General features: G+C 38.3%; 1 protein-coding gene across 1 annotated transcript in view; it reads left to right on the top strand.

Moving 5' to 3' along the window:
* Window positions 1-18,964, top strand: part of Gpc6 (glypican 6) — a 1,004,917-nt gene that overhangs the window by 230,362 nt on the left and 755,591 nt on the right. The window contains exon 2 of the mRNA XM_034498066.2: window positions 18,023-18,181. Within this exon, the coding sequence (XP_034353957.1) occupies window positions 18,023-18,181 (159 nt within the window). The remainder of the gene's footprint in view (window positions 1-18,022; window positions 18,182-18,964) is intronic.

Genomic DNA, 18,964 nt, shown 5'->3' with positions numbered 1-18,964 from the left:
TGTGTAAACTTATGATGAATGATTAAGACACACCGGGCCAATGGGGAACGATCTAGTTTTCATTTTCAAAAACCATAAAAAGCTTTGATTTACAGCTGTTAGAAGGAAGTTAAAATATTATCAGAAAACTACCATCTTGCAGAGTACAGCTGATATATTACTGTAGACTGTGCAAAATTATAGCGTTGTCCAATCCAGGAACCAGATGGTCCATCTCCTGTGATTTGAAGAGAGCTGGTTGACTACAAATTTTTCTTGCTGCAGTGGGCTTATTTTCTTCTCTTTCTCATTTTACCATTAGCACGTGAGTAATAGATTGCATAGAATCTCTGCCAAGTGACAAACTGATCTGCTAACATGTCTCTATCGCAAGGGAAAAAAAAAAAAAAAAAAACAGTACCGCTTCTCATTTGGATCACAAACTACAGATAAATAACATGTTAGCAAATGCTTTAAGGAAATCAGTAAGTGTTTCACAAGTTATTTTCTCAAATATTTGAGGATATTAAAAGAATTTTAGAAACATGGATAAAACTGATAAGCAAATACATATCTATCTCTATATCTATATATTTACATGATAGGATTAAGTTAGAATTGTTATAAATTTGGATCATTTTTATTATTATTTTAACCCTCACAGATTCATATGTTTACCATATCCGTCCTCTCTGCTCTCCATCGTTACTGTGCTCTGATAATCCATAACATCCCTTATTTCTCCCCACATAGCTTTAATTCCTTTATTTTTCTAGTTAACTTTATTCCTAGTTTCATTTAGTATGTACACACATGATCTTCTGAGACTGTGAAATCAAGGGCCCACAGATGTGAGAAACCCATATTTGTTTTTCTAATATTGGCTCAATTCACTTCGATTAAATGCATTTCCTCACAAACAGCAATTCCATTTTTCTTGTGGTTGATAAAATTTCTAATGTGTGCATATAGTATATTTTCCTTCTGTTGTTGGACATTTAGTTTGGCTCCATAACTCTTGTGTTGTAAATAACACTATGATAATGTTGCTGTGCAAGTGTCCCTGTGACATGCTGACTTGGGCAGCTTTGGGTTTTAACAACCAGGGTTTGTTTAGGAGACTGTATGATAAATGTGTTTCTAGGTTTTCGACAAGCATCAACACTGGTTTCTGGAGAAGGTGGATTGGCTTACCAACTCACCAACACATTTTGCTGTCCCAGTACTTATGGTTGTTGATATTTGAGTGGCTGACATTTTGAGAGGATAAGGCAGAATCTCAATTTCTTGATTTGCATTTCTTTTATGGCTAGTGAGTTTGAATGTTACATCTTATATTTACTGAACATTTGTAGTTCAGCATTTGTGCACTACCTGTACCTTTCTTTAACCCGTTTGTTGACTGGGTTGTTCGTTTTCTTGCTCTTCCATGTTTTGAACTTTTAGTTTTCATTAACTTTCACAAGGATATAATGAATCAACTGAAAAGCAAGACAGTATGTCAGGGTGCCAAGCCAGTGTCTACTTCTGTCTTAAAATCGAATGGGCTGTACCTTGTACTTTCATCTGTAGAGTTTGAGACCCCATGAACCAACCACTACATAGTCTTCCATATAAAATATCATAATTTTTACAATTTGATCGTCATTTCTAATGAATGTGAACACAGTTTAGATAAGCCAAGACTCGAAATTTAAAAGAATTTAATGAAGTATTCCTCAAAAGAAGCAGCTCTTTGAAACCAACTACCTACTATAAAGCATCTTCTTTAACAGGTTGTAGGAATTTGCTAATAGGATCTACTTTCTGAGTCTTCACCTGGAAGGATATTGCACTTTTCTTTTCATAAAATATAGGTTTTTTAAAAGTCTAAGATTTAACCCCAGGGAAAGAATTTTTCAAAGGGGAAAATGATACAAACTCTAAATGGACCTCTTCATGAACCTGCTGGATATATTAATCTTCAGTCTTCAGGAGGTGGCAGGACTCTTCTCCATCCAGCAAGACGTTAGTTTTAGACTCGTTGGCACGTCCCAGTTTACTTGTATTTAGTTGGCAGCCATTCCTGCACACTGTTGGCCTCTCTCAGAGCCTGACAAAACTATTGCTTTTACAGTTGTCACATCTGCTTTAGACTGTACAGTATGCCCGCATTACTTCTGAAAGAAGGAGTCCCGTGGGTCTCCCTGGCTTTTAATACTGCGTGATCTCTCTTGGAAAACGTTAACAGATTGTGACAAATACTAAGATAATACATCAAGCATAGTTATGAGGAGACATTGGTGGCAAGGCTCTATTTAACATATGACCCTATCTGGTTCCACAATAGTACTGGGTACTTTGCCTAGCTATGTGTTTGAAAATAATAATATACATGAGACCTGTGTGCATTCATCTGTTAATAACAGGACTACCCAAATGTTGACATGGGAATGCATTTCATTACCTGGCAGGCTTTTGGCATAAGCTTTCTGATATTCACATTTGTTCAGCCACAGTATATGCTCATCAAAAGACTAGTTTTTTTTTAAACCTTGCAAATAAGTATCTGTTATCACCTTCTATTGTGCTCGATTTCACTTTCCATGCATATTTGAAGTCAGGTTGTAAATATGCTGTAAGCAACCAGAATGGTTCTTTATCTTCTCCAGTTGAAAACCTCCTAGGGTCTCAGTTTTCTGATTCAATATGGCAGCTCCTGCAATCATTATATCTGAAGAATTTATTCATCTTTCACTTAGATATTTGAAAGTGTTTAAAATGACATGTCTCTAGACTCATCTTTTCATGGTGACCTCTGCTGTTTCTATGCCTTACCTCTTGTGGATAAAATGAAAGCACGTGTGGGTGGTGAGATACCCTTATGGTATATCAGAGTCCTGGGAATACAGACCCAGGGGTTCAGGAGTTGGATCATATGGTAATTCTCTTTTTCAACTGTTGTACTCTTCATACTGATTTCTTAGTGACCACAGTTTAGAAGTCTTGCCATCTGACTGGGGTAGAAAGGCTTCTGAAGGCTGTGTGAATTGTGAAGTGGTAAGGATACTTAACCACCTAAAATAGGAATATGTTTATGGACTGTTTGTACTACTGACTGGAGTTTTATTAATTGGTGTTTACTGTATCCATTCCTATGTATGTGTATTCTGTGTATTAGCTGCATATCTAAGTGTAATTGGCCTCCTCACATCTAACTGCTCTTTCAGGTTTAGCCCTGAAATGTCTTCACTGATTCTGGTTTGGAGGTCTATTTCATGGTAAGGTGGTATACTGACTATTCCTTTTTTATGAACGTAGCACTTACTTGGCACGCATGTCTTTACCTTACATTTTATAACACTGGGATCACTAAGTTTAGTGCCCAAATACTTGTAATTGTTCCATCATATGGATGAATGGTTCTTTGTGATAATTCTACATCTGTTAAGATGTAGGTGTTCCCTAGTCATTCGTGTTTCCACATTCTCCATTCCTTTCATTGTGTATAAGTCTTCCTTTGAGTTGTCTCTACTTGGAGTTTTATTCCTCTTATTATTAGCTGCTAACCTAATAAAATTAACAGATTTGGTTTGACAACCGGCTTGGGTTTTAAGATACCTGTCTCCTTCATTTGTGCCCTTAACATAGTTCAGAGAACCTGGCCTTAGGTCAATGATTTGGGAAAATGCAGTTGGTATTGTTTTTAGAGCAGTAAGAATTAATAATTAAGCAGTGAAATGAGAGAATAGATAAAGGAAAAAAAGGGTAAATTATGAATGAGAATGAGTACATGAGTTTACTGGAGCAATAAACAGCAGTGAGAATATTGTAGCATGCTTATGGAGAAAGGATAGCCACAAATATATATATATATATATATATATATATATATATATATATATATATATAACCAAACCATAAATAAAATATAAAAAAGAAAGTAATATGAAATGGAGTGTGTCGCTACTTCCGTGGGCATCTTTTTCTACTTGGAACGCTGTGGCTCTTCTGTACCCCTCAAGTGACTTTTGTAGCAGTCGCTGTAGATGTGGGGATGACTCCCCGTCTAAGTAATAGAAACACATTCAGTCAATCCATCCTGCCCACTGGTGGGTAAGTCAGTGTGGAAAGTCCACTTTGCAGTAGAGCTACGTAGCCCGAGGCTCCATCAGTTATGACTGTCTCACTGCTACTTGGCAGTTTTTCACTAAATGTGTGGGACCTTCTGTGACTGAGTCTCCGGTGGCATGGAAGACATGTGCAGTTATATTTACCTTTTTCACTGGCATGAATCTGTGCTGCTCCTGCCAAAGATGTCAACATGTTCAACAGTGTGCTCCCATGGTCTGGGGGAGTTGATGTAAACAGTGGCCAGAGTAGAGCCAGGCAACTGATTCCTAAGTGCTCTGTGGGATTATTGCCTTGAGAATCTGGATTGCTGCACAGCCTGCTCTGCTCTGGCTTTCTCTCTCTGCACTCTGTATCTAGCCTCTGGTTGTATCTCCAGCACCTGTAGGCTTTTTGCCAAGTACATTCTCCTGCAAGCCCATGTTCCACAAGGGAGAGCACCACCCTGGCCGTCACTCCTGTCCAGGACCTGACATGAGGTGCATGGTACTACCAATGCTTCCTTCTTAAGAAAACATTACCACCACCACTGCCTTAGCTGTGTCTCTTGTAGCAGATGACTCTATTATTTATATTCCTACTCCTACTCTGGTGCTTCATGGGTCACACAGATGTAACTGTTAATCCACCATCTTACAGCTAAGTCTGTTGTTCACATCCTAAAATTACATAGCAATGGGAAGTGGGGAACTGGGAGTAGCCACTAGAAAGTCCCAGACTCCGGTGAAGCAATAGATTCCCAGGACCCAATAGGAATGACATTAGCCGAAATACCTAACAAACGAGAGATAGAACGTGTAGAGACCACCTCCAGTAGATAGTCACGCCTCCAGTTGAGGAATAGGTCCACCCATCCATCTCAAAATTTTTAACCCATAATTGTTCCTGTCTAAAGGAAATGCAGGGACAGAAACCAGGGCAGATACTGAAGGATGGAGCATCCAGAGACTGCCCCTCCTGGGATCCATCCCATTTGCATACACCAAATCCAGACAATACTACTGATGCCAAGAAGCTGACAGGAGCCTGGTATAGATTTCCTCTGATAAGCTCTGCTAGCACCTGCCTAATACAGATGCAAATACTCACAGCCAACCATCAGACTGAGCCTGAGGACCCCAGTGGAAAAGTTAGGGGAAGGCCTGAAGACGCTGAAGGGGGATTTCAACCCTACTGGAAGAACAACAGCATCAAATAACCAGATTCCCCAGAGCTCTCCTAGGGACTAAACCACAAACCAAAGAGTATACATGAATGGGTCCATGGTACCCGCTACATATGTATCAGAGGATAATCTTATCTGGATCAATGGGAGGGGAGACCCTTGGTCCTGTGGATGCTTCATGTCCCAGCATAGGGAGATGCTAGAGCGGTGAGGTGGGTGTGGGTGGGTGGGTGGAGGAGCACCCTCCTAGAGGCAAAGGAGAGGAAGAATGGGATGGAGGGTTTGTGGAGGGGAAATTGGGAAGGGGGACAACATTTGAAATGTAAATAAATAAAATAACCAATAAAAAAGACACTTTTCAATTTAAGATTGCTGATGCCTTAGTTATTTTAAAGATCAATCTGGTTAAAGTTAGAAGCAAGGCAGAGCTTACCACCAATAGAAATTAGTAAGAATTGCCTCATATGACAGTTTTCAACCACCAAAGCTGTTGTATGTCATTTTCTCCCCTGCATAACCTAAATTCTTATATTTTGGTGATGTTAAACCACTAAAGCATTGCCTAAATAAGCACTCTGTGTGCAGTCTCAGATTTAGCTAAAATAATACAGCAAAACATATCCAATCTGTCAGTAATGCCCTAGACCCTTTCAGTAGTGGTAAAATGCACATCAGGTTGTTGGCTCAAAGTGGAGATAAGTGTTCTAGCAGAATTAGTTTAGGACTGAATTTTATGGAAGCTGCAAACCTGGCTAGGATCCACCATTCCTTGTAGCAGAAAAATTTCCCCTATGACATGGGGACTAGGAGGAAAGAAATTAATGTGGAGGCAGAAGAAGAAAAGAGAATATATTCTCATTCTTCACAGGGTACATATACCCAAACTTGGCAATCTCAGCCACTTCCAGTGCAAGGTGAAGAAACCAGTTTTTGCCTTTTACACTTCTCCACAATGCCCTGGGAGAAGGGTCTGAAAGCTAATCCTCCTCCCCACATGAGAGCTAGCAAAACGTTCTTCCCATAAAATAAGTTATCAAAACCCAGTTATGTATTTAGGAAAGAGAGTGATTCAGAGTGCAGCGGCTGGAGCAGCTTCTAGAAGTATATCTAAAAACATGGTGAGACCTTCTACCACATTCGAGAGTTCCACTGGCCACTGACTCTAAAAGACCACCATCTCTGGCAACTCCTCCAAACAAATTCTAGTGGTCTGGAGTGGAGGCTGACCTCTGTCTATTCTGCAGCAATTTTCTTTTCAGTTTGCCTCCCTCAAAGCTTTCTGCAGAGGGAAGTTTGAGGAATATTGAACTTGATGTTAGTTAATGAGATTTCAAACTGAAGGGCTCAGCTGAATATCCTAGAAAATGGATTATTGCATACAAGCACATTTACAAAGTATTACCATCCAGTATTGGTCGTGACAGAAAAACGTAGGTGAAGGTATAGATATTGTGAACCAACAGCCAATGACTTCAGCTAGTAACTCACATCTCAACTGCACAGCATTGCAGTTCTATTTAGTTAGTCTGATTCTCTTCCATGACATTTCTCTTACAGAACCTTCTACCCTTTTTAAATTATTGGGTAGTTACTGTTCTTCATATGTCTCTCTCCCATGAATGGAACCTCCAACCCAAAAGGAAACACAACCTCTTTAAAAATTTTAAGCATCTTTAAACTTATTCTAACAGAAAAACACTGTTCATGGACTATCTACTACAGAACCTACGTTTATTTGACTGCCAACAAAGAATATTCTTATGCAATAATAATATATTTTGAATAGTCTCAGGATGTGACAGAAATAGTATTTAAGAGAAAATATATTTGTCATATTTTTGCATTCTCAATAATTTACCCAATTCTTAGCAATTTTTGGAGGTAATTTTCTTAGATAAGATCTCTACAAATTGTGATGTTTAAACTGTTGTATGTATGCCTTTCTTACTCTATACGAATAGCTATGCTTTTGCTTTACTGTGGTGACTTTACATTAGAATTAACATCTAACTTCTCTTTCCTTTACCTCACTTTCATTCATGGTACGGATATCTATTTATTAACATGAATATTATTTTAATGGCCTACTTTGACATTTTTACATTTAAAATGCCATTGTGGCATTACATTTATTTAATAATTATGTATATGAGTAGTAGCATTAGCAATGGGTATTTTATAAGAGATGTAAATGGAGAACTCAAATACATTTTTCATAAAAGGTAGTTTGAGTGGCAGCATATTTTAAAAATCACCATATACTCAGACTCTAAAACAGAATTCCTGGAGTCTGCTTTCGATTTGCTGCTTTCCCCTGGCTATGCCATGGTTTAACAATGGTATTTTTAACTGTTTCAAAGTGATCCTAATATTTTCATTGAATTTATATAATGTATGTCCATTACTTACATTATTGTATTGATTTATTATATTTCTTTACTTGTTGACCCAAAATATATAAAACGTCATTGTGGTCTGGGTATTGCGCATATTAAGAGCATAGTTGAGGAACTGAGTAGAGAATCAGGTCTCCAGTAGATTCTGTTTCTTCCAGATGCATGGATGCATTAAGTGTATCTCTGTGCATTGATGTGCATCGAGGACCATGTGTCATTATTATGGTCCAGTGTCTTTAGGGTCTAGATGCTAGATCCTGGAAGATCAGGGAAAGTCTTAAAGTGATTTTTAAGTGAGAATTAAAGATATGCAACAGAAAGGAGATGATACAAATGGGAGGTTTGTGCTTTCTTACCAGGAAGAATATTGTTTCTCAGTAAGGTCTAGGATATGACTGAGCATAACACTTTCAGGCTGTCAGTGTTCTGTCTGGCAGAAAACTGAAGGACAATGATAAGAGATGGATGGATACAGAGGTATTTCCACAGGTGATTTCGAATGATACTGCATTAAAGTGAATTGTATAGTAAATTTGTAGACTGATGGATTTAGATATGTTGTAAATATGTAAGTCTATGGTACTGTAAATTTACAGAATAATGGGTTTAAATATGTTGTGGATTTATAAAGTATACAGTATAGTAAATTTGCAGATAGATGGATTTAGATATGTTGTGGACATGTCTTAATCTTCACAAAAGCAATCAGTGTAGGTTTTCATTTTATTTTTAGTTTTTTTTTTTTTTTTTTTTTTTAAATTACTGGATGTCTCAAGGAATTAGGGTAAAATTGATAAATGTTTCTCCCCTGAAAAACATGCAGGAATCCTGGGGATGTAAACTCAGACACTCAGATCATAGAAGTTCTACATGGAAGCTAACTTGAATTTATTTTTTTCACTAAATTAGTCTTTGCATATGGCTTGCCTTAATGTAGTCTCATATGTTTTCTCTTGAGTCAAAAACATGATATAGGAATTTTAACCAAAGACAGTAAACCTTGCCATGACCAAGAGGAATGGATTGACCTCGACCAACCAATGTTAATTTTTCTGAAACAGTATTTCTCCAAAAAATTATAATGTCATTGCACTTTATCCAGTCATTAAAACGAGGTCATGGCCCATGACCTTCTGCAGAAAAGTCTAACTCTGAAAGAAGCAATCTGACGAATTAAGAGTTCTTGGAATGTAAATCACATTTACTCATGCAGCCTATTTGGCTTTAAAGGGTGGGTCCCTGCAGGACTGCATGTGGTTCTCAGCAGTGTCATAGAAACAATATTTCTGTCAATTCTCCCTCTTTCAGGGGCAGTGTAAAAACAAACAACCAACCCCAGGACAACAACAAAAACTGCACAAAGAAAAATAGACAGAAGATGAAATAAGAGCCAAAAATTTGTCACCAATGTGACAAATAATCTTCTATTAAGATTATTTGAGATTTTTGAACATTCATATTGATTTTTAAATTCATTCCTTTACTCTTGCTGAGATACTCATTTCCCTTCAACTGTGTGGAATGCATGTGGTAGTTTCAAGTAGGTGGTTGTCTTGTCTTTCCTGAGTATCTATATTCTTCTGTGTTTAAAAAATTATACCCAAGTTTTAGTCACACAAATATATTAATGACAATGTTTGGCTCTAATGCTACCTCCTGACTGGAGACATTTTAAAGCCCCTGGTTGAAAAAGATGCGTAAATTTATTACAGCCTTTGAAGCGGTGCCATTTAAAAGATCAAGGTCCCTGTACACAAGTTTCAGAAAGCCACCTCTTGCCCTTTATTAATCGCCAAAGAAATGCCTAGGGATGAGGGCTGTCTGCTTTATAGAGGTCTCCCATCAGTCATCTCTAAAATAGAGACTGATGCTATTTACCTGTCGGCATCTATCTTCAATGAATTGTGGGAATTAAAGCAATTATTATAAATTAATGACTCTATGAGTTGTAAAAGGTTGGATATTATGGAGTTTCATTGTCATAGAGGTAGACAATTAGTGAAATATACACTTGTGGACTGCACTATAGATCTTGTGACATTTCCAGCCACTCTGCCTTTTATTGCTTTTCTCTGTATGATACCATCAGTGGAGCAGTCACGGTTTTACAGATGCCCACTGAAACTGCAGTATTTTATAGAGGAGGGAATAATTTTTCATAAAAGCTTACATGCAGTTCAGTTTGATTAGGTTCTTAATCACTCTCACCTAGACTTGGCCCCTGTACTGAATCAGTCTGTGAACTAGTTTACAGCTATTGAGCTTTGAACAGTAAACCCTAAGTTTTCAAGTGGGCTGTCATATAATTTAGTAGGAATGCTGATCTGCTGTTATCAAGGTCAAAAACAAGCACTTTGTAAATTGGTTTATTGTCTATCACCATGGGATCACCCAATTCAATTGTAGAAATGGCTAACTTTGAGTAAGCAAAGACAAGAGCGGGATTACAGCAGCAATAAACGTGAAATTGATCATCATCTGTGGGTGAATTTGTAGGAGGCAGTTGGTTTGATGGATGCAATATGGGTCACAGAAAGCAAAAGAAATAAGTCAGCATGTTGGTCAGCGGAGCTGCAGAAGGTTATGGGAGCTGGTGAGTTACAGCTTGCCTGTGTTTGGCAAGCAGTTTCTGGAGAAGCTTAACTAGATCTTGCCAGGTTGGTTCATAAAGATGGAACCTGGGAAGAGGATCAAATTCAGAGACGATGTCATTCATGAAATAGGATTAATGTCGTCTTTGAATATTGGAATGTAAAGATTTGGGCTGTCACTAAGGTATGGGCTCCAGGTGTCTGAGGAAGTCTGATACTTGCTAATGAGTGCTACTCAAAATTCCTGTCTGGGTTTAGTGACTGGCGTCTCTTTAGACCACTAAGAGTATTCATTTTTGAAATACATGTGAAAAAAGTAACCTGTATAAATTCTTTACAGGAAGCAGGGAAATGTCTTAGCATAATTCTATATATATATATATATATATATATATATATATATGTGTGTGTGTGTGTGTGTGTGTGTGTGTGTGTGTGTGTGTGTGTATAATATGTGTATATATATAATATGGATGGTGGAGGTGTACATGAAGTTCATTAAATCCATCTGAGTAAGCCCTGGCAATTGATGCCTGGCAATTGATGGTTCGTGAGCACACACTCTTCAGGGTGCTCTCTCCTCTCTTCCGTTTTTGTCTCTGTCTGCATATAACCCCTTCCCTTAATATGAAACTTTCAGATGTTTTACCCAAAATTACCATAAGAAATATATTGTATAATGCAACCTAATACATACATAATGTAATACGACTGCAGCAAAGCCTTCCAAGAAGTGTGCTTGTTTGAATGATGAACTCTGAAACTTTTTTTTTTTAAGCTTGATTGCTGTCGGCTCCGTGCTAAAATATTTCACATCCTGACTTCTAAAAGTCATTAGTCAGGGAAAAGAGGACAGGTGCAACTTCTTCTTAAGTACTCCTACTTGAAATGTCCCTTAGAGATACATAGGCATAGGTTACTCCTTAACTAGAGATCAAGTGAGAAAAAATATCATCATACAGTTCATGTAACCTTTGTTCTTTTAAGGGCATCAAAGCCTGTGAGATGGATGAATGCCCAGCTATTTGCTCTCATGCAACTTGTATTTATACTGTGGGAACATTGAGATCATGGGTGTGGTGATCTTAAAGATAAGATCTCTCTGTATCTCTTAACGTTAAACATAATAATTATCAGTTCACTCGTGACCTGTATGCCATGCGACAAATGAGTGAATGAAATGAGAATCACATGGACGTCTTTTGTTGTTTCATTTGGATTTGACATTTTGTTATTGTGGAGTAGCAATCAAACCTAGGCTTTATGCATGTTAGGTGAGTCCTCTGCAACTAAGCTACATCCCTGGCTTACTTTTCTTATGTAAACTCTGACAAAATCTATACCAAAGGGGTGACTGATAGGAAGGAATAAGAAGGTGTGGTAGCAGTGAGGAGAAACCGCTGTCTCTCGAATAACACATTTTAGGTTGCTTACTCTTCCATATCAAGAAACGTTTCACAACTATACCTTCTGCCCTGGGACATCAGCCACTCCAGAAATTACTTCTATCACCATGGTTCCTCTTGCACACTAAGTGTTCTGCTCTGACTCTTGGTGACTATCACAGTACGAGGAGCTGAGTTCCCCATTGTCTGACATTCTGAAAGCATCTATACAAGTCCACCCTCTTCCATACAGAACAACTTCTCTTATGCTCTGACAGTTAACAATAGTGATCAGGCAACTTTCCCTTGATTCAAAGGGGCATTTCAACCATATGTCTTCCTATATTGCAAAATTGTGGATTCTCATAGGCTAAGGGCTTTCCCATTGGACTTGGGGCTTAACTGAGAGGGGGAAGCAGGCATCCAGCCACCCCTTTCAGCTCTGCTTCTTGCTCTGCTAGTAATGGAATAGTCAGACTTGATGCTCATGTTACCAGTTATTTGGAGAATCTATCATTAAGCACAGGGATTACTAAAACTACATAAAGGGAGCAGAGTCAGGGAAATGGAACGTTGTATACGGCCCTATGCTGCCACACTACATAATGAGAAAAGCCAGTCTGTACCATATAGCAAAACCCGCTTCAAATATGCAAAACAAACATAACACCAAATCCCAGCAAAAACGACTGTACTGTATGCATTTACAGTTAAGTAAATTTCATGAAAGCAGAAGTAAGGCAACACAAACTCATTTTCTTCCCTGCCCGTTCTACTGTCAGTCACATTCCCCAGGCCTGCTGGATCCAAGGGAGGGCGTGTTCTGTAATGGCTGCTATTGAACATCCCTCCCACACTGACATCTGGGAACACCGTTTTGGTTGCTAGAAATCTGCCTCGCTGGAAATATTTATACTATGGGGATTTGTGTAATTTCAAAATTACACTGGAATGTGTCTTGCTTTTAAATCAAACCCAACAAAATAAAATTCTGTGGAGCTAATGGGTAATATTTGATCATACAATGTTGACTTTACTTTCAGTCCCTCAGATATCACTATGGATGGACACTGAAAGAACAAAACAGAGCTTTCATGTTTGTAGGTTGTAGGTTAAATTTTAATGATTGTAGGCAATTGCATGAGCTCCACTATAGGAACAGAGATGGTGTGTATTATTCTGAGATTCCTAATGCTCTTGGTTAGAGAATCCTCTGTATATATGAAAGAGCTTCATATATCTAAACGCACATGCAAGTGCTTGCATTGAGGGTTACTATGAGGGATTGTACTGAGTGAAATGAGACCCAAGTTGACAATTTCACAATATGCAGAACAGATCCTGAAGACTGAGGCAAGAGCTGAGGCTATAATTTGGAGGAATTTTTTTCCCATGATACCTCAGTTCTCAGGATTGGTTAAGACTCTTACATTATTAATCATGATGTTCTTCTTAAAACCAGATGTTTACAGTTGTTAACTGCATCCTCAAAATGCCTTTACACCACCGCCTAGCTCCTTATTTAAGTTCTCAACTGCCATAGCCCAGGACACAGACATAACTCTTCCCGTATCTCAATAATCTACCCATGCCATCCTAGGTCAGAGAAACAGGAAACATTTTATTTATTTTCCAGTACAAGTACAGTGTGAACACTTCAGTAAACTTAGCAGCCAGCAAAATCACAGTACATTGTGAAATATTTTTATGTAATTATTACTTGTTATTAGTTAGCAGTAAAACATGTGAACACAGAAGCTTCAAAATCTAGAATGCAACTGGACACTGCTGTGCTCCTTCATGCTCTATTATAACTTCCTCTAGCTATTCCTGAGCTAAATTGTAAGGGGAACACTGGTGTGTAAGGATTTAAGGCCGCTGAAAGGATGTAATATATCTGAATCTGAAAATACAATCTGCCTCCAACAATCTCTCTTTCACTCTTTGCTGTAGACGTCAATATCCCCTTGTAAATATAAATTGTCTCATTGCACCATTGTGGGATTGCTTTCGTGAACCAGTAGCCTTGCTATAGGCTAATGTCCAGCTCTCCTGCCTCCTGCAAGGGCAACAGGGTTGAGGGAGGCTGCATTGACCAGTTTATTAGCAATGTAAAAATTCCATAGAGCCTACATAAGTTGTCATAGCAGTAAGGAAGTCTGTCCTCTGTCCTGCTGACTCTAATCACTGCTCACTTCATATGTCTTTTTCTTGACCACTCTGAAAAGAATTTCTTCTTTTGTCCTTGTTGGCCTGATACTCTAAGAGTCTGACATAGGAAGATCAGTGTACCATGGAGACAACAGGTATATAGCAATTTGTATCATCCAGGGTTGTAGGTTGGAAATTCTCCCTATGGAATTAGGGAGTCAAATTAAACAACTAACCTCTTGATTTCATTTTTAAAGGGATTTTTTAGAATTTCTTAGTGAATTTGTTAGAACTACATGAATCACCATTTAGCCCTTACCAGGAATCTAATTCCAAAGGATGACAGCCATAGAAGTGATTTAAATAAGACCTTCAAAAGCAGAATATTAGTTTAGTTTTCTCAAACTAATTTGAATATTTTTATTATGTTGATTAATGTTCTTAAACAATAGGTGACTTTAGATACATGGAAGGAATATTTACAGTAGAAATATTTTAGAAAGTACTCATTTGGATGTTTAATAAATTTAAATTTATGTATGTAAATATAACCTGAACCAGTCATTTAAAAAATGCCGATTTCTTTTGCTTGGACACATCCACTTGATATATATATATATATATATATATATATATATATATATATATATAATTTTAGAAGACTATTGTCAGTCCAGGTATGTTAACTCCAAAGCAAACTATCTCCTATATAGAAAACTGTAACTAAACCTCAACTGTGTAGAGAATACCTTTCATCCCTTCATCTTTCTTCTTAGATGACAGAATCTGAACATGGCCAAATCTAAAGCAAATACTACCCTTCTGTCGGACCTCACTTGGAGGTGTAAGAATCAAAGCACTTTGTAACATCTTGTCATCTTTAAAATTTTTACCTCCTGATCTCCTGCCTGCCACCTAGAAAGAACCTGGATAGTAATCTTTCACAGGGTTCTCAATGTATAGAGAATTTGAAAATGTGGTGGCCTGGAGCCTGAGACATCAGTCCTTCCTGGCATATCACTTCTATTGCTTGTTAGGGATTCACACTCTGAGGTCCCCGGTTGTCACCTGTGAGTTCAGTGAGTCTGTGGTAGCAGACCTGCAGGGGCTAGCTCACTTGACTAATGAGGCCCTGCTGTCTGCTGCCCTTAGCCACCCTGCCAGTCACCAAGTCTAATTTTGGCAGTTTTCAGACCCAGCGCCATGTTTGGAGGCTGTGGGATTTGCCAGGATCAAATTTCTGTTGTCACCACAGCATCTTGGCATAGAAATGAGCATCTGGGCTGGCTTTGGGGAAGAGATATTGTAAAAATTGACATAATTGAAAGGGACACACATAGGAGGAACAGCCTGATCTTTTAAGGACAGTTTAAGATCTAACTGCATGCCCTTGAGTTCACTGTGCAGGATTCTGTTGGAGATTTCTTCTTCCAAATCTAATTGTTAGCTTATTTACTAAAGAAAAATTCAAGGACCAAAATGATAATAATAATAATAATAATAATAATAATAATAATAATAATAACAATAATAGTAATTCAAGATTTCGCTGGCATTAACTCCCCCAAGATTTGTCAATTTCTGTCATTCCTGTTGTCTGTGCTTGGGCTTGATCTTATAGCATGAATCTATATAGTCATTTTCACATACAATTTGTCAATCAGGGATTGATATGCTTAAATATAAAGTTTTAGCTGTTCATTTTCTTCGTCTGTGGCCTCTTATGCTGATTTTTGTTATCAAGAGCACATCCTGATATGCCTATCTACTCTCTGATTTAGATAAATTATATATCTAATTATATAGCATATGTTATAGAGAATCTAATTTGAAAAAAAAATATGATTGAGAATCCATAAAGACCACTTGTTTTCTTTCTTTATAACTTGTAACTTTGAGATTACCACTATACGAAATACTTCCCAGTGCTCAAATTACTCCAACAGAGAAAAGTTCTCATAGCATGGGTTAGATCTACTTTCTTCATATGGTGAACTAGCTTTGAGCATGATCAGAGGGAGGTAAATAATTTTGTTATTTCAGCCTGTGCAGTCTCAATCATAACTACATTCATAGCATCCTAATGTTGATAGAGTCAATGAAATGATACAAAGATTACCATCATCTGTGGTGTGTGGTTAGCATTTTATCTACTGAGACTTGAATTTGAATTTCATAAGGCTTCAGTATAGCACACAATGTTGATCTTTGATATTTTCCCAGGTGTACTCACCATATCTACAAAAGCAGGGGTTGGAATTGCTTTAGCATAGAGGCCATGAAAGAAGAGCACTCATATACCCCTGCCAAACCTAATCTCAGAGCAAAGCAAGTTTTCATGAGCGCCTCATATTTATCTGTGTTTGCATGTGCATGAAAGTGCATGCTCCCATGCACCCGTGTATGCTTAGACCTGGGGTTTCCTGTACAAAAGAGCTTTTTCTGCTTCTTCATTGAAGAATTAGATGGTTCATAGAGACAGGGATAGGTCTCAAATGTCCGCTCGTTTCCTTCAGATTGGCTCCTGGCAGGTAGTCCCATAAAAGCAGTGACTGACAACCATAAGAAGAAAATGCGGTTCTCCAGGGGACCAAATAGAGGAGTGATAGGCCTTCCCTGATAACACAGTGACCTTGCTGTCTAAGCTCAGATGAGGTAACTGGAATGGCCTTGCCTGGCCTATTTTGTTGTGTCCTTAGAGTAATCATGTTGGAGACTGAAGTTCTGTGAGGTGGTTTGGGGACAATAGGAGAGTGCCAGCACCAGAATGACTTCTGAAGATCATGGAAGGCTCCTTTTTCTTATTACCTAACACAGACCGTCCCTCCAGTACATCCTAGAACTGCTACTTTTTCAGGAACAACTTCAAAAGTGTACTATGAATTATTTAAAACATATAGAAAATGTAAGTGATGTGACACAGTGTCTCTGTTTCTAAGTATCTTGTTCCTTCTAAGGAGCTATGAATGTGAATTAGATGCTTTTTATTCTCAACAGTGATAGCCCCCCCCCCCTTTTTCTGGTTATAAAATTATATGTGGTTTCAATGGTCTCATACCATCTTGGAAGTCACATAAGTTCTACTTTTAATATGTAAACTTGGTCTGAAACTCTTTCTTTGTCCTGTTGTGACTGAATATCCCAGGGTATGGTGATACCAAAGAGGGGGTGGGCTTCCCAATCTCTGAGAAGAAAGGGAGGGGGCAATGAGGAGAAAAGATTTGTTAGGGTGGAGAAAGTAAGTAAGTAAATAATTAGATATTTAAAAATATGTAAGCTTTGGAAAACATGCCACCCCAGTCGTATTTCATAAGTATCAAAAGGCTTGTGGGGGTGTGAGACACTCTACATTTCACACTGGGCTGCAAGAAATTTTATTTATCCCATTATCATCATATATAAAATTAATCATCGTAACATTAAGTACTAAATTCATTCCATTGTCTAGTCTGACTTCCACATCTGGGTATGAATTTGCTTTTACAGCAGGATGTTGAGTTTGTTTTCCTTCTTCTATCTAGACTCTGCTTTTGTGATAAAGCCATTTCCCATAATCCATAGAATTAATGTCAAAGCAAAGTCAACGAAGAGGCCCAGAGACAAGCTGGCAGATTAAACTAAGAGTCTCTCCCTTTAATTGTAGGTTTCCACATGATACAAGGATCACTTAAACTCATCAATGGCTTTTCCCTTCCAGAACAGATTCTATCTAACAAGAAATGTCAACTGAAGAGTGTGTGACACAGGAGATCACCACTAAAGGCATTCTCCCTCTCACTTCCTTATTCCCACAGACAGCCGCCAGGCAAGCACACACAAGTATCTACACGACCATCTCTTGCCCCTGCTGCCTAACAGATATGGGGATGAGACTCAGCATCATTCACCTTCGTGATATTTCCAAAGACAAGCACACTTAAGACTCTCTGATAACTCTTGTCACCTGATGGCATTTGGAACATTTTGAATACAAGTGGGAAGAAAAAACAACAGAAAAAATCAAACAGGTGTTTTGAGGGCTTACACACACCTGCACTTAGTTTTGTGGTGAGCACAGAGAGCAAATATTAGGTTTGACTCAAGTCTTTCAGGCCTTGGGGTTGGTAAGCACACAGATGATGACATCCAGGTTGTGTCTAGGCAGATGGCTGGGGAGGGGAAGGGACAGGTGCCCCCAGGATTTGAATCAAATCTACCGAAAGTCCTTGACATTTTGTAGTGATGGCTCCTGTCTTCTCATTGCAGGGGAGCATCTACGCATCTGCCCTCAGGAATATACCTGCTGCACCACGGAAATGGAAGACAAGTTAAGCCAACAGAGTAAACTGGAGTTTGAAAACCTTGTAGAAGAGACGAGTCATTTTGTGAGGACCACGTTTGTGTCAAGGCACAAGAAGTTTGATGGTAGGCAAAGCTGGGTCCTCTTCACTACGATGTTTTTATGAGATGCTTTTCTCTACTAGGAAAAAAACATTTTTAAGTGAGAGGTTTCTATTCCTTCTCAAACATGCACCATCTTGTTTGTGTCTAGGAAAGTCATGAACATTATTGAACTTATACTATTTTATAATGATGTCATATAATGACAATCCGAGTGAACAAAGCTCTTTTGGGTTTGTCTCCTGCCTGTGAGATGGCTCAGCAAAATGAAGGCCACTGTTTCATTCTTTGGGTGATCCCAATTGAAGGTTTCTTTTACTTTAACTTATCTTCAGTTTCTCGAGTGGGAAGTTTCGTTTGAAATGTCTTGTCACTTGCAAGTATTTGCACTGCAGTATTCTTTTTGAGCTGGCAGACTCTTGGGAATGGCTATGACAGGGTCTCTTTCATCTGAGTGTTTCCCACACACTGGTGTGGGCCACTTTGTACACTCTACAGCAGACAGTGGGCTTCACTTTATAAAGGATTTCGATTCTCCTTTCACTTCCAGATCATAAGTAAGCAGATTTGTTTTCATAATTTAAGAAATATTTTTGGGTGAGAAACACAGAGAGTGAGGACAATTATGGGTATAATTTCTACTTGAATTTCTAATCAGGAGCTTGAAAAATATTCTAATACCATCTGAATTTTAACAGAAATTTCAGTAACTTAAGGGTATGTTTGGGGCTGGAGTGGTACAGACACACATGCATTACGTTGGGAATCACTGTGAACCAGACTCGCAACTTGTCCAAGGCTTCCTCA

The sequence above is a fragment of the Arvicanthis niloticus genome, chromosome 3 (assembly GCF_011762505.2).
Source record: "Arvicanthis niloticus isolate mArvNil1 chromosome 3, mArvNil1.pat.X, whole genome shotgun sequence".
NCBI classification, from domain to species: domain Eukaryota; kingdom Metazoa; phylum Chordata; class Mammalia; order Rodentia; family Muridae; genus Arvicanthis; species Arvicanthis niloticus.
The sequence above is the reverse complement of the archived record's forward strand: the minus strand, read 5'-3'. Positions and strand labels throughout refer to the sequence as shown.